Source organism: Thamnophis sirtalis, unplaced genomic scaffold (assembly GCF_051295495.1).
Source record: "Thamnophis sirtalis isolate CommonGarterSnake01/CBP01778 unplaced genomic scaffold, rThaSir2_p1.2 scaffold_7, whole genome shotgun sequence".
NCBI classification, from domain to species: Eukaryota; Metazoa; Chordata; class Lepidosauria; order Squamata; family Natricidae; genus Thamnophis; species Thamnophis sirtalis.
In genome coordinates, this window is record NW_028261387.1 from 95,066,716 (window position 1) to 95,079,172 (window position 12,457).

General features: G+C 48.2%; 2 protein-coding genes across 2 annotated transcripts in view; one reads left to right on the forward strand and one right to left on the reverse strand.

Moving 5' to 3' along the window:
* Window positions 1-12,457, forward strand: part of CUNH20orf96 (chromosome unknown C20orf96 homolog) — a 117,135-nt gene that overhangs the window by 42,932 nt on the left and 61,746 nt on the right. The window lies entirely within an intron of this gene.
* Window positions 1,458-3,283, reverse strand: LOC148044795 (neurensin-2-like). The gene is made up of 2 exons (XM_087720655.1): window positions 3,095-3,283; window positions 1,458-1,853 (listed from the first exon to the last, which is right to left on the reverse strand). Exons 1-2 carry the CDS (start codon window positions 3,281-3,283, stop codon window positions 1,458-1,460), a joined length of 585 nt encoding a protein of 194 aa, XP_087576781.1.

Below are 12,457 nucleotides of genomic sequence, written 5' to 3' on the forward strand. Positions count from 1 at the left end.
ACACAGCGTTTCTCAACCTTGGCGACTTTAAGTCCTGTGGACTTCAGCTCCCAGAATCCCCCAGCCAGCACAGCTGTGCTGGCTGGGGGATTCTGGGAGTTGAAGTCCACAGGACTTAAAGTCACCAAGGTTGAGAAACGCTGCTTTAAGGGAAACATTTCCCGTCCAGAATTAGCCAACGGAGGTGGCCTCAGCTCCTTCGCTGACCTATGGACTGTGGGAAAACCAGAACAGCTGGAGAGCTTTTCAGGAAATGTCGGTAGCGGGAACGGGGAACGGATGAGCATCCTGTGAGTTACTCCACGTGGGATTTCAAGCGAATTTCCTGGGCTGTATCCCAGTCCCGTGACCTCTGCCTAGCAAAAAGGCAATCCAGTTCACCCTCGACTTTCCGTGGTTAAAGAGACCCGAATTTCCGTGGTCAAAAGAGACGTTTTGTTAAAAGTGAGTTTTATTCCATTTTACAAACTTTTCTTGGCGAAGGGAATCACTGCAGTTCGTAAGTTACTAATGGGGTTGTTTAAGAGGATTTGGCTTCCCCGTTGATTTCGCTGGCCAGGAGGTCTCAAAAACGGGTTGCAATGTGAAAATAAAGTTATTCTCGAAGTTTCGACCTGCTTGGGGATAATACTGACTCCCGCTATCAGTGAAAGAAGCGGAGGGCATCGAATCAAGCGGCTTACTTATATGGCCATTCGAATCAGCCTACCTCAAAGGGTTGTTGTGCGAATAACAGGAAGGGACATCCAGACTGCCTGGAATTTCCTGGGAAATGCAAGATTATATTTTTTTTTAAAGTGTCATCCCTCTCCCCAAGTCACGATTAAGCCCAGCCAATGCACTCATTTCAGACTTTATTATTCTACGTTGGTTTCTTTATTCAAGCAGACAACCATATGAAGGTAGAGTTCTACGCAGCTCCCCTCTCCTGTGTCTCTGATGGTCTTTCCCGCTATGGAGCTAAAAGTGCTCTTCACTCCCCCCCCCTCTCTTGAGTCAGAAAATGGTACGGCCTTAAAGTGGCCGCTCCACAGTGGATGCCCCTCCCGTCTTTTCCAAGTCTATGTCAAACGGCCTCACCCAATTGGTGCATCCGCTGGCTCGTGATTGGTTTCTCCACTGGCTTCATTGCCCGCCTTCTTCTGCTCACCACCAATCGTGCTCTCGGGCGGTCAGAACGGAGTTTATCTTAAGGCTAGTGAAACAAAACCTCCAGGTTTAAGAACAGTCTACCTGTGAGATCTGTGGAGATGAGGCGGGAGCACCTTTTCTCCCACCACGGGAGGTTGTTAACAATGACAGTTTTCCAGCTGTGCACACCTGTGGCCAGGAGGACTTCAACTCCCAGAATTCCCCAGCCAGCCCATGCGCTGGCTGGGGAATTCTGGGAGTTGAAGTCCACCGACCTTGAAAGTCGAGAAACTTTGGCCCTTTAAGAGCTTTTGGTGAATCTGAATTCACATCTCCCTCTTTGGCTGGACACCCTGCACCCAGGAGACTTGGAAAGCGGCGGGGGCCGCTGAGACAACGGTACCCCACGGATGGCGGGCATTCTCCGGCAAAATGGGAGACAGCTGCTCTTCCTTGTCATCTTCCCCTGGGCAGCCTGTCCGGTTCCTTCGGCCAAGCCTGGACAAGACCGCCGAGGCCACCAACAGCACCCCAGCGATGGCGCACAGCGCCACCCCGACGGCTCGGGAGATGCCCAGGGCACCGTTGTACTCGACGGCTCGCTGGTCCAGCACCACAAACTCGGCTTCGCCGATGTCTTCCAACTTGGAGGGCAGGAGGGACCCCGTGGCTACAGCTGCCAAGCCGGTGAGCATCAGCAGAGTCGCGACTGAAAGCATCACCTTGACGGGAGAAAGCAGAAGGAGAGATGCGGTAGCCTCCTTGCGCACTGATTCCAAATAATGCTGTTGCAGTGGTAATTTTGCACAAAGCAGCATAACGTTTCCATTAAGTGCCCCATTTTGCAACCTTTCCTGCCACCTGTTCTAACCGAGGCTTCCCGAGAGCGGGAAGCGGAGTCCCAACAAAAACAACTTTTATTAATTGACTGTGAATTCTGCTCATTCCCATCCAGCAAAGTCTTTCAAGGGAAGATTTACGGTCACAGACCTTATCTGGCTTGGAGAGCTGCCAGGGCCGATCTCTGCAGAACTTGGCAAGGAGCCTCAGAGAGTCACGAACCAATGAAGCGAATTAATTGTCTCTCCTGCAAACTCCATTCCCCTGTTGCTCCTCTTTTATTCCCTCTGGGAGGGGCCATTCATCGTCCACCTGTGGCCTTACTCCCAAGTCGACCCTTGTTCTTTAGCTGCTCCCTTCATCTGGCAACTCTGTGCATGCGCACACTGGGAACAGGCTCCCGCTGTTCTTCTGCCTCACTGATGTCTGACTCCGAAGGCAGCTGATAACTGGCACATGGCTCTGTCCCCTTCTCTGCCTCCAACAGCGAGGGGGGTGGGGGAAATCTGCTCCTCTACATGATTTATATTAGCTAGAAATAAACTACGTGTCACAGCTGATTGTTGGAAAAACTGGTTCACCCCAACCGGTTTCATTTATTTTGCTACCAGTGGTTCGTGCAAACTGGTCCGAACTGGTAGCATTTCACCCTTGCGCCTGACCTAGAGCTCGGGGGTCTGCAAACTTCCCCACTTTAACCCGAAGGTGCTTTTATCCCAGAGGCAGCTGGGATTTCTTGTTTATTTCCCTTTTAGGAGAAATAGTCTGCCTTTTTAATCTTTCCTAAAATACTCCATTCTTCTAGGAAGGCCAGATTGGGAACGACACTTCAGCGAAATTAAAAAAAAACATTTTTTTAACGGCGTCCTTTTTAAATCGGGATTTTTTGAACACGCAGCGGGACACGGGACAAATTTTGAAAAACCGTGACTGTCCCGCCAAAAGCGGGACGTCTGGTCACCTTAAGGAAAGGGGTGTGTGCTAAGAACTTTCTACAGGCTAGTGAGACGTTCGATAAACTTAATAAATGAAACAATCTTCCCCACTTGCCATCTGAGTGCGGCGGGAAGGCACTCTGCACGTGCTCAGAGAACAAAGCCAGGCTCCTAGTTGAAACGCTCACCTTCCAGAAGACGGAGGCCCGGCCACCCTTCGTGGGAGACTTAGCCGCGTCTTCAAAATTGCCCTCGGAACGGGCGCTGGTACAATCCTCATAGAACAGGTGCAGGTACGAGCGCACGCCGTACCATTTGCCCTGCTCCATGTTTGGACCTCGCTGGCAGCCACACGTGGGCTCTCCGTCCGTGGCCATCAGTCCTGGAAAGAGAAAGTGTTCTGACCCTTAAAAAGCAAGAAGCAGAGTCTTGTTCGTGGCCAAACCCCTTTTATTTACACGGCTGTGAATTCCTTTCATTCACAGTCAGCCAGGCTTGGAAAACAGTCTTTCCGAGGAATGTTTATCCACATGAACCTTATCTCGCCTGGAAAGCTGCCAGGTAGCTAGCTTCCAAGCACAGGGCAAGGCAAAACTTGGCACAGAGTCTCTTATAGTCACAAACATAACTTTCTACTCTTGAACCGACTGAAGGAACAAATTGTTTCCTGCAAAAGCCCCCACCCCATCCGCTCCTCTTTTGTTTACTATGGGAGGGGCCATTCATCATCCACCCGTGGACTTACTCCCAAGTCGGCTCCTGTTCCCGGCACTGATCTCCAAGCGTGCCGGAGCCCTGGAAATCCGAAGACCAGCTGGCTGACGCACATGCCAGAACCCAGAAGGCCAGATGTCCATGCGCACACTGCCCAGATGGATTGGAGGATTATTTATATTTCCCACGAAGAAAGTAGAGAGTCATTTCCTTAGGAAAGGAGGGGGGGTTCCTTTTCTTCCTACATTACTTTTTCTTGCAATTCTTTTCTCATTCTCTCCTATTCTCTCCCTCCTCTTTGGCTGTTAATAAAAATTACTTTGGGAGGGGGAAAAGATTCCCCAGTCGTCCGTCAAGACTCGAACCCAGAACCATCAACCTGTGGTGCAGAAGAGGGTCTGCCTCCCCCCTCCCCCCGAAAGAGGCAGGAGAAGTCTGAAAAACGATGAGGGTCCCATGCCACAAGGGTTTCCCCTCAAAATTGGGGCTCCCTTGCGCCCCTTGGAATCAGAAGCTGGTTTTGGGTACGCAGAAAACAGGCGCACCCTCCCTGTGGGGGACCAACTCAGTGCATCCCTGCCCTGCCCCTCCCCCCTCTCCCCCCACACCTCTCCGTGAAGCCTGTCTGCCCAGCTGGCTGGTCCTGGGCTGGCAGCATCCTCTTTTTCCTATTGGCCGTTGCCATGGGAACTGCCTCCATACAGATGAGGAGGGATGGTGGCAAAGTCAGCCGTCCTTGCCTTTCCTCGGTCTGCAAAGAAGCGGGACTGGGGGCCAAGAGGAGGCTGAGGCCTGGAAGAGGGAGGGAGGGAGGGAGGGAGGGAGGGAAGGAAGGAAGGAAGGAAGGAAGGAAGGAAGGAAGGAAGGAAGGAAGGAAGGAAGGAAGGAAGGAAGGAAGATCTATGCAATTGTAAAAATGTTCTTGGTTGAGGAAGACAATCCATCTGTCTCCTTTCTCCCTCTCTTTTCCCTCCCTCTTCTTCTTTCTCCCTCCCTCCTTTCCCTTCTCTCCCTCCCTTGTTCCTTCCTCCTTCTCTCTCTCTCTCTCTCTCCCTCTCTCCCTCCCTTTTTCTCTTTCTTTTTTTCTTTCTCTCTTCTTCCCTCCCTCCTTTCTTTATTGACTCCCTCTGTTCCTTCGTTCCTTCTTCCCTCTCCCTGGATGGTAGGTAGGTAGATGATAGATAGATGATAGATAGATAGATAGATAGATAGATAGATAGATAGATAGATAGGAGAGAGAGAAAGAGAGAGATGGATGGTAGGTAGGTAGGTAGGTAGGTAGGTAGGTAGGTAGGTAGGTAGGTAGATAGATAGATAGATAGATAGATAGATAGATAGATAGATAGATAGATAGATAGATAGAAGAGAGAAAGAGAGAGAGATGGATGATAGGTAGGTAGGTAGGTAGATAGATAGATGATAGATAGATAGATAGATAGATAGATAGATAGATAGATAGATAGATAGATAGATAGATAAGAGAGAAGGAGAGAGATGGATGGATGGATGGATGGATGGATGGATGGATGGATGGTAGGTAGGTAGGTAGGTAGGTAGGTAGATACATAGATACATAGATAGGTAGATAGAGACAGACAGACAGACAGACAGAATGCATGGCTGGACAAATGGACAGAGACAGGTGGATAGATGATAGATAGTGTGAATGGATGGATAGATAGACAAAGAGTGGAGTAGGTACATAGGTAATCAGGTAGGCCACTCAATAGATGAGGTAGAGAGATGAGATAGCTAACTAGATAGATGATAGAGAGACAGATAAAAAAAGATAGGTGGGTGGGTGGGTAGGTAGGTAGGCAGATCCACATGTAGCTACCATATACAGAATCCAGACCCTGGAGAGAAATTATCTTCCTTCCCCAATCCCGGTTGTGTCCCTTTAAACAGATGTTGCCCAAAACGAGCAGCTGCATTTTCTTAAGAGGCTCAAACCTGTTTTGGTTTTAATCTGGCTTCAGTTATTTTATTTTTGAACGCTCCAGGCATTGCAAGACCCCCCAATTCGGTGGGTTCCTCTCTGCCCTGCAGGGTGAGAACCCCCCCCCCCCGCTCACCTGGAGTCACTCAGGAGCCGGGCTCCGAATGCTGCCTCTGAATGGCCCCTGCCCCTTTTCCCTGGTCTTTCCATGGCTTTTGAGATCCCCTCTTCCCCAGGAAGCCACCTGCCTTCCCTCCCCTACCTTACATGCTGCTCACCTGTGTTGGGTTGCCACCCAAGTCCTCAGTGCCTCATTGGTGGTGGAGGGAGGACCGAGTCCAGGACGTGTCCTTGGCCTCTGTGCAGCACACAGCTGGCTGGCCGTCCTCGACCCCAGGCAGCGTAGAAATTCAGGACGTCCTCCTCCTTCTCCAGGTAAGCCAGGTGAGGAGACCGGAGGGCCGGACCGGTCCTTTGCAGGACAGTAAGTGGACAATGGCTGTGAGAATCACTGCCCGGAACCCAACGGTGGGAGGCAGGCCAGCCACCGAGGACGGACTCTGAGTCACCGCCAGAAAGCAACCAGTGAGTGTCATTTCCCCCTGCCTGTTTGCCGCGCTTCGGTGGGGAGCCATCTCCCCTCCCACCCACCCCTGCCTGAGTCATGGCGCCAGGCTCCACACCTCTGCCAGGCGCCAAGGCAGAAGCCTCCTCCTCCTCCTCCTGGGGATTTGTGGCTCCTGCACGAACCTGGTTAGTCTCTCGCCTTCTGCGCACCGCATGGTTCTGTTTCTGGAGTGTTCTAGTGCTCAAAAGCTTCTCCCCCTAAGCTTTGGCTCCCCATAAGCTGCCTGCGCATGGATGCCAGCCTCTTCCTCTTGCTTTGGAGAGAGGCAGCAGCCTCTTGTAGCAACGCATGCTCCTTCCTTTACACGGGGGGCTTCTTATGCACAGTGGAGGTTCCCTCTCGTTGACGTAACTTTCCACTTTCAATGCTCCCTCTTCTGTAGGTGTGGCCTGCTTTCCGGGTCCACTGGTAGAACCTCTTCTAACCTGTTCGGTAGATTTGATGACCCGGTTCTACCGAACTGGTGCGAACTGGTAGGAACCCACCTCTGGTTGAGTCCCCCACCCACCCTTCGGTTTTCATTTTTCATTGCAAAATCGTGATGTTTTTTTCTCATCATGCCAGAGAGGGATGGATGTGGGAAGGCAACACAATACAATACAATATAATAGCAGAGTTGGAAGGGACCTTGGAGGTCTTCTAGTCCAACCCTCTGCCTAGGCACGAACCGCTACACCACTTCAGACAGATGGCTATCCAACCTCTTCTTAAAGACTTCCAGTGTTGGGGCATTCACAACTTCTGGAGGCAACTTCTGTTCCATTGATTAATTGTTCTCACTGTCAGGAAATTTCTCCACAGTTCTAAGTTGCTTCTCTCCTTGATTAGTTTCCACCCATTGCTTCTTGTTCTGCCCTCAGGTGCCTTGGATAATAGTTTGACTCCCTCTTCTTTGGGGCAACCCCTGAGATATTGGAAGACTCCTATCATGTCTCCCTTGGTCCTTCTTTTCATTAAACTAGACATTAAACTAGACTTTCGACGTAACTTTCCTGTTTCAATGCTCCGATGGCGCAGAGGCTGGCTTTGTTTCATTTCTTCGCGTCTCTGTCGCCCGCTGTTTCTGCGATCAACTCAGAGAGGTGAACACACGCACAATGCACCTTCCTCTTCCTCGTTTCCCCACGATAGCAACCCCTGTGAGGTGGGAGAGCTGAGAGAGGAGGACTGGCTCAGCCAGCCTTCATGGCTAAGGAGGGACACGAACTCACCGTCTCCTGGGGATTGAGCCAAAGTCACCCAAGCAGCTTTCCTGCCTAAGGCGAGGCTAGAATTCACCGTCTCCTAGTGATTGACCCAAGGTCATCCAGCCAGCTTTCCTGTCCAATAGGCAAGACTAGAACTCACCGTCTCCTAATGATTGGCCTTGTCACCCAGTTTTCTTTCATGTCTAAGGCAGAACTAGAACTCACCGTCTCCTAATGATTGGCCTAGTCACCCAGTTTTCTTTCATGTCTAAGGCGGAACTAGAACTCACTGTCTCCCAGTGATTGGCTTAGTCACCCAGTTTTCATTCATATCTAAGGCGGAACTAGAACTCACTGTCTCCTAATGATTGGCTTAGTCACCCAGTTTTCTTTCATGTCTAAGGCAGAACTAAAACTCTTGTGAGTGGCCTAGTCACCCAGTTTTCTTTCATGTCTAAGGCAGAACTAGAACTCACCGTCTCCTAATGATTGGCCTAGTCACCCAGTTTTCTTTCATGTCTAAGGCGGAACTAGAACTCACCATTTCCCAGTGTTTGGCCTAGTCACCCAGTTTTCTTTCATGTCTAAGGCAAAACTAGAACTCACCGTCTCCTAATGATTGGCCTAGTCACCCAGTTTTCTTTCATGTCTAAGGCGGAACTAGAACTCACTGTCTCCCAGTGATTGGCTTAGTCACCCAGTTTTCATTCATATCTAAGGCAAAACTAGAACTCACTGTCTCCTAATGATTGGCCTAGTCACCCAGTTTTCTTTCATGTCTAAGGCGGAAGTAGAACTCACCGTCTCCTAATGATTGGCTTAGTCACCCAGTTTTCTTTCATGTCTAAGGCAGAACTAAAACTCTTGTGAGTGGCCTAGTCACCCAGTTTTCTTCCATATCTAAGGCAGAACTAGAACTCACCGTCTCCTAATGATTGGCCTAGTCACCCAGTTTTCTTTCATGTCTAAGGTGGAACTAGAACTCACCTTCTCTTGTGAGTGGCCTAGTCACCCAGTTTTCTTTCATGTCTAAGGCAAAACTAAAACTCTTGTGAGTGGCCTAGTCACCCAGTTTTCTTTCATGTCTAAGGCAAAACTAGAACTCACCGTCTCCTAATGATTGGCCTGGTCACCCAGTTTTCTTTCATGTCTAAGGCAAAACTAGAACTCACCGTCTCCTAATGATTGGCCTGGTCACCCAGTTTTCTTTCATGTCTAAGGCGTGACTAGAACTCACCATCTTCTAGCATTTGACCCAAAGTTACCCAGTCAGCTTTCCTGCCTAAGGCGAGACTAGAATTCACTGTCACCTAGTGATTGGCCCCAGGTTACCCAGCCGACTTTCCTGTCAAATAGGCAAGTCTAGAGCTCACCATCTCCCATTGATTGGTCCAAAGTCACCCAGCCGACTTTCATGGCTTGTATCCGAAGGGGACTCATCTTTGTGGCTCTTCTCTGCACTCTTTCTAAAATCTCAACCTCTTCTTTTATATCATGGAGATGACAACTGGATGCAATATATCAATGGTGGTCTCACCAGGGCATTATAAACTGGCATTAACCCTTCACGGGACTTTGATTCTATCCCTCTGTTGATGCAGCCTAGAACTGTGTTGGCTTTTTTGGCAGCTGCTGCACACGGCTGGCTCCTATTTAAGGGATTGTCTACTTGGAGTTCAAAATTCCTCTCACAGTTACTCCTGTTGTGCCATTTCCACACCTGTGCATTTGTTTTTTTTCCTGCCTCAGCATAAAACCTTAAAATGTCTCACCAGTGAACTGCATCTTCTTGGATAAAAGCCAATGCTCACTTTTGCCAAGATCCTTCTTAACCTTCTTTTTTATTTTTATTTTTTATTAACAAACATGTAAAATACACACACACACAAAACTTAGACATACACCACATTTACACAATACAATACGAACAGGAGCTTCCTGTTCTTTCTAATAGCAATTATCAATCGATACCGCTCACCTTATATTATTTCCCCTTCTATTGCATTTCATTTGGATTTCACCATTCTAAACCCTCTTATTATACTCATAACTATTATTTTTTTGAGTTTTGTTATATTCCTTCATTGATTCTTCTTTCTTTCCTCTATCCATCTCCACCATTTATCCCATATCTGGTAGAATTCTGATTCTTCTTTTCCCTGGATTTCTTTAGTTAGTTTGTCCATTTCAGCACAATCCGTAACCTTTCTTATTATTTCATCTTCGCTTGGAATTAATTTGTTTTTTTCCATTTCTGGGCAAAGGCAATCCTTGCCGCCGTAATTATATGTAGTATTAAATACTGGATTTCTTTTTTGTATTTCGCAGACATTAATTCCTAATTAAAAAAAACCTTCAGGTTTCCTTCTTAACCTTTTAAAGGGTGGGCAATACCACCATCCCCCCACGTGGGATCCCCTGCAAATCTGATAAATTCTCCTTCTATTTCTTTGGGTAGCTCAGGGGTGTCTCCTCCACCAACCAACTTGGGAGAGGGGGTAAGGGGGGTCAAGATGGGACAGATGCCAACTGCATCACTCCCCCCCCCCCCGAGCACCACGTTTGGGTACATGTGGCCTTGTTGTGGCTCCAGGAGACCTTGTAGGTCATCTAGTCCAATCTCCCACCCCCTTATTTACTGGTATTATATGTATACTAGAACTCACCGTCTCCCGGTGATTGGCCCAAAGTCACCCAGCCAGCTAACATGCCTAAGGTGGGACTAGAACCAGTGGTGGGTTTCAAAAATTGTTCGAACCTACTCTGTGGGTGTGGCCTCCTTTGTGGGAGTGGCTTGCCGCTCATGTGACTGGATGGGAGTGGCTTGCCGCCCATGTGACCGGATATGAAGATGCCGACGACACTTGTCAGAACCACCTTAAATTACCTAACACACAGCACTGGCATGCATAAGAATAGGATGCAAACTTGTTTTTTAAAAGGCATCTTTGGTTTGCGTTAAAACAACTTCAACACACGCAATGTTCTGATTGCGCCACAAACGCAGTAGTCATCCTTACCTTTCACAGAGGCTCTGAGTTTTATAAATAGGAGCATGATAGTGTAGAATAATCATATCCAAGGACCAGTGGTGGGTTTCAAAAAATGTTTGGAGCCTCTTCTGTAGGTGTGGCCTGCTTTCCGGGTCCACTGGTGGAACCTCTTCTAACCGGTTCGGTAGATTTGACGAACCGGTTCTACCGAATAGGTGCGAACTGGTAGGAACCCATCTCTGCCCATGCCCCATTTTGCCTGCCAGAGGCACCACAAATCAGTCTTTAGCTATTTCCAAGCCGGGCCCATGGGACAGATTTAAGCACCTCACGGGCCAGGTCTGTGACACCCCCGGTTTAGATCATTGAGGAAAATGGCAAAGAGCAGGGCCCCCAATTTTAATCCTTAAAGTCGCCAAGAATGAAGAAACACTGGTTTAAACATAGCGGTTGCTTCAGCATCCTTGCTCACGGGGAAGTTGGCTTCCTTTGGTCCCGAATGTGGTGCGAATGCAACCATTCCTTAACCTGGGTTTAGGGTGAAGCACTGGGTATGCGCCGGCCTGCAAAGCTAAGCATGATTTCTTAAAGGATAAAGAGGAATCTGTGTACTTCAAGACACAGGGAAGATTTTATGAATGGTTAGAGAAAGACATAGAGAAAAGAAAGTAAGGAGAAGATATGGAATCTAGACGATATACCATTAGGTAGAAAAGCTGGGGGGAGGAGGGGAAAGTAGGGAAGAAAATAATAATATATAAATATATATTCAAAAGTAAGATAGAAAAGGGGGGGAAAACCCATAATCAGGATAGATTTGGGGAAGGAAAGGGAACAAGAAGTGGTATTCAATTTTTTGTGGGTCTGCGGAGATACCACCCCTAGAAAATAAAAATTAAGAGCTGGAAGAGACACCTACAATAATAGAAAAAGAAAGGAGGAGAGGAAGAGGAAGGAAGGAAGGAAGATAGAGGTGAGGAGAGGAAGATGGAAGGGAGAAGGAGAGAGGGCAGGAAGAAGAAGAGAGGAGTAGGGGAGGGGAAAGGGAAGATGGAAGGGAGAAAGAAAGAAGGAGAGAAGGTAGGAAGGGGAAGAGAAAGAGAGGAGTAGGGGAGAGGAAAGGGAAGAAGGAAGGGAAAGGAGAGGAGGAAGGAAGAAAGTAGAGAAGGGAGGGAGAAAAGAAAGGATTTACAACAACAGAAAAATAAAAGAAGAGAGGAGGAGAGGAAGAGGAGGGAAAGGAGATAGAGGTGAGGAGAGGAAGATGGAAGGGAGAAGGAGAGAAGGGCAGGAAGGGGAAGAGGAAGAGAGGAGTAGGGGAGAGGAAAGGGAAGAAGGAAGGGAAAGGAGAGGAGGAAGGAAGAAAGTAGAGAAGGGAGGGAGAAAAGAAAGGATTTACAACAACAGAAAAATAAAAGAAGAGAGGAGGAGAGGAAGAGGAGGGAAAGGAGATAGAGGTGAGGAGAGGAAGATGGAAGGGAGAAGGAGAGAAGGGCATGAGTGGGAAGAGGAAGAGAGGAGTAGGGGAGAGGAAAGGGAAGAAGGAAGGAAAAGGAGAAGAGGAAGGAAGGAAGTAGAAAAGGGAGGGAGGGAGGAAAGAAAGGATTTACAACAACAGAAAAAGAAAGGAAGAGAGGAGGAGAGGAAGAGGAGGGAAGGATGATAAGAGGTGAGGAGAGGAAGATGGAAGAGAGAAGGAGAAAAGGAGAGAGGGTAGGAAGGGGAAGAGGAAGAGAGAAGTAGAGGAGTGGCAAAGGAAGAAGGAAGGGAAAAGAGAGAGGGAGGGAGGGAGGGAGAAAAGAAAGAGAAAAGAATGTGTCAAAACAGGCGAGGGATGGTAAACAAAGCAACCCAAATGGTATATTATAACCCTGTAAATGGAAAGACAAAATGTATAAGAATGACGAATGTAAAAAAGAATAACAACTGTGTGAATGTATACCTATAATTGTATATAGAGAACAAAAAATAAAAACTTTTCAGGGGGGAAAAAAGAACTGGGCATGATTTCTCTCTCATTTTCAGGTGACCCCCGACGTGCCTCCAGAAATTGTGGGTGCTCCAATATTTTTGAAGAAGAGTCTCCGACG